Source organism: Perognathus longimembris, chromosome 10 (assembly GCF_023159225.1).
Source record: "Perognathus longimembris pacificus isolate PPM17 chromosome 10, ASM2315922v1, whole genome shotgun sequence".
Classification (NCBI taxonomy): domain Eukaryota; kingdom Metazoa; phylum Chordata; class Mammalia; order Rodentia; family Heteromyidae; genus Perognathus; species Perognathus longimembris.
The window spans coordinates 10307127-10308734 of record NC_063170.1 but is presented as its reverse complement, the minus strand read 5'-3'; the positions used below and the strand labels follow the sequence as shown (position 1 = coordinate 10308734).

Genomic DNA, 1608 nt, shown 5'->3' with positions numbered 1-1608 from the left:
CCTTCCTCTCAGTCTATGTCTCCTCCCTTCCCCCTCCCTGGGTTTTAGTTTTTAATTACTTAATGCTGAAACGCACAGGGCTTATATAAATATTTGCAAATGCTCTTTCCTATTGATTTCTCTGAATAAACTGCTCTGCTCTGGTCCAGAGTGGAGGCGACTCTGATCTGGGGACTTTTCAAACATATAAAGTCTCTGGAGGAGTGTGGGTGTTCATCTGTGCGTGTGTGTGTGTGTGCGTGCACTGCCCGGTGGAGTTGTAGGCATGAAGATTCTGATGGTGTGTGTGTGTGAGTGTGAGCATGAGCATGAGCATGAGCATGCAAGTAGAGTTCAGACTCCCAGTGGTATGGCTGAGAAAGCTGGGCTGGAGCTGGCCCCAGGGCCTGCAGTCCTGACAGGTAGGTAGCTGTGTGGGATGTGGTGTTGGTGTGATGGTGTGTGTATGTGTGTGTGTGTGTGTGTGTATAATGGAGGAGCCTGAATGCATTTACACTTATACCATTCCTTCCCCCCCCCCCCCATTAAATGGAACAGTTTTCCATGGCTTGGTGTCTGCCTTCTCCTCAGGGTCACATTGAGTTAGAATATGACCCAAGGTGCAGGAATCCTGCAATGGGGAAATAAAAGAATATACAGAGCCGGGTCAGGTCAGCTGCTCAGAGGCCAGAACCCCTACAGCTGCTTTGATTTTATTTTTTTCTGTGTATATTTTAGGCTTCTCCTGCCACGTTACAAATTGTGTCTCCCCCTCAGGTGTTTGCTCTGTAGCTTAAAGGCACCAGAACCTCTGCCCGCCTAGACATGGGCTCCCAGCAACAACAGAAAACCCACAATACGGAATCCAAAACAAAACAGGAGGGTGGGGGGAGGAAAAAAAAAAAACCTATTGAGTTCAGGCAAATAAGATTGGGTCTACAGATCCGATTACAAAGCAGCTTTGAATATGCAAGACACTGCACAAGACCAGTTATTCCAGTTACAACAAACTATTTAAAAAGAGAGAGAGAGAAAAGAAAAGGCATGTTTAGGTCGTAATTTGTTAGTACAAGGAAAAGAATCCCACATAAAGCTGCTTTTTTTTTTTTTCCCTTCTCCCCTCTCCCTTTTCTGGCATTACATAGAATCCACTCACCCGTTTGAGAACCATCTACTGTATAGGTTCTTTTATTAAAATCTTTGGGGTTTAGCAAGATCCCTGCAAGCAACACGTTTTCTGTACCCCCCCCCCTTTATCTTCGAGGAGAGTTGGCAGGGGTTCTGTGGTTTGCAGTTACACAATATGTTATCATGTTTTTAATCACTAAATCATTGCAGTGGTTATAGATTTACAGTCGTGGGGTATTATAGAGAGGCGCAACGGTGACTCTGTGTATGCTTTTAAAATAGATCAGTGTGCACTGAGCAGGGTAGTTAGGAATATATAGATGGTCAACAGACTTCAAAATCTCCCCCTCCTTGCTTGGTTAGTTCTTTCTTCCTCTGCATTTTCCCCCATATTGCATGGTTTGCCTAAAATAACCCCTCCTTTTCCAATCCCATGTATTCTTTGTTCAGCACCCCTCCCCCACACACTTGAAAAAGAAATAATTTTCATGTCAGACCTCT

The 1608-nt window shown here is 44.7% G+C and overlaps 1 protein-coding gene across 1 annotated transcript in view; it reads right to left on the bottom strand.

Moving 5' to 3' along the window:
- LOC125357881 (zinc finger X-linked protein ZXDB-like) overlaps window positions 1-1150 on the bottom strand; it is an 8268-nt gene extending 7118 nt beyond the window's left edge. Inside the window, exon 1 of the mRNA XM_048354739.1 lies at window positions 1136-1150. Within this exon, the coding sequence (XP_048210696.1) occupies window positions 1136-1150 (15 nt within the window). The remainder of the gene's footprint in view (window positions 1-1135) is intronic.
- Window positions 1151-1608: the final 458 nt, after the last annotated feature.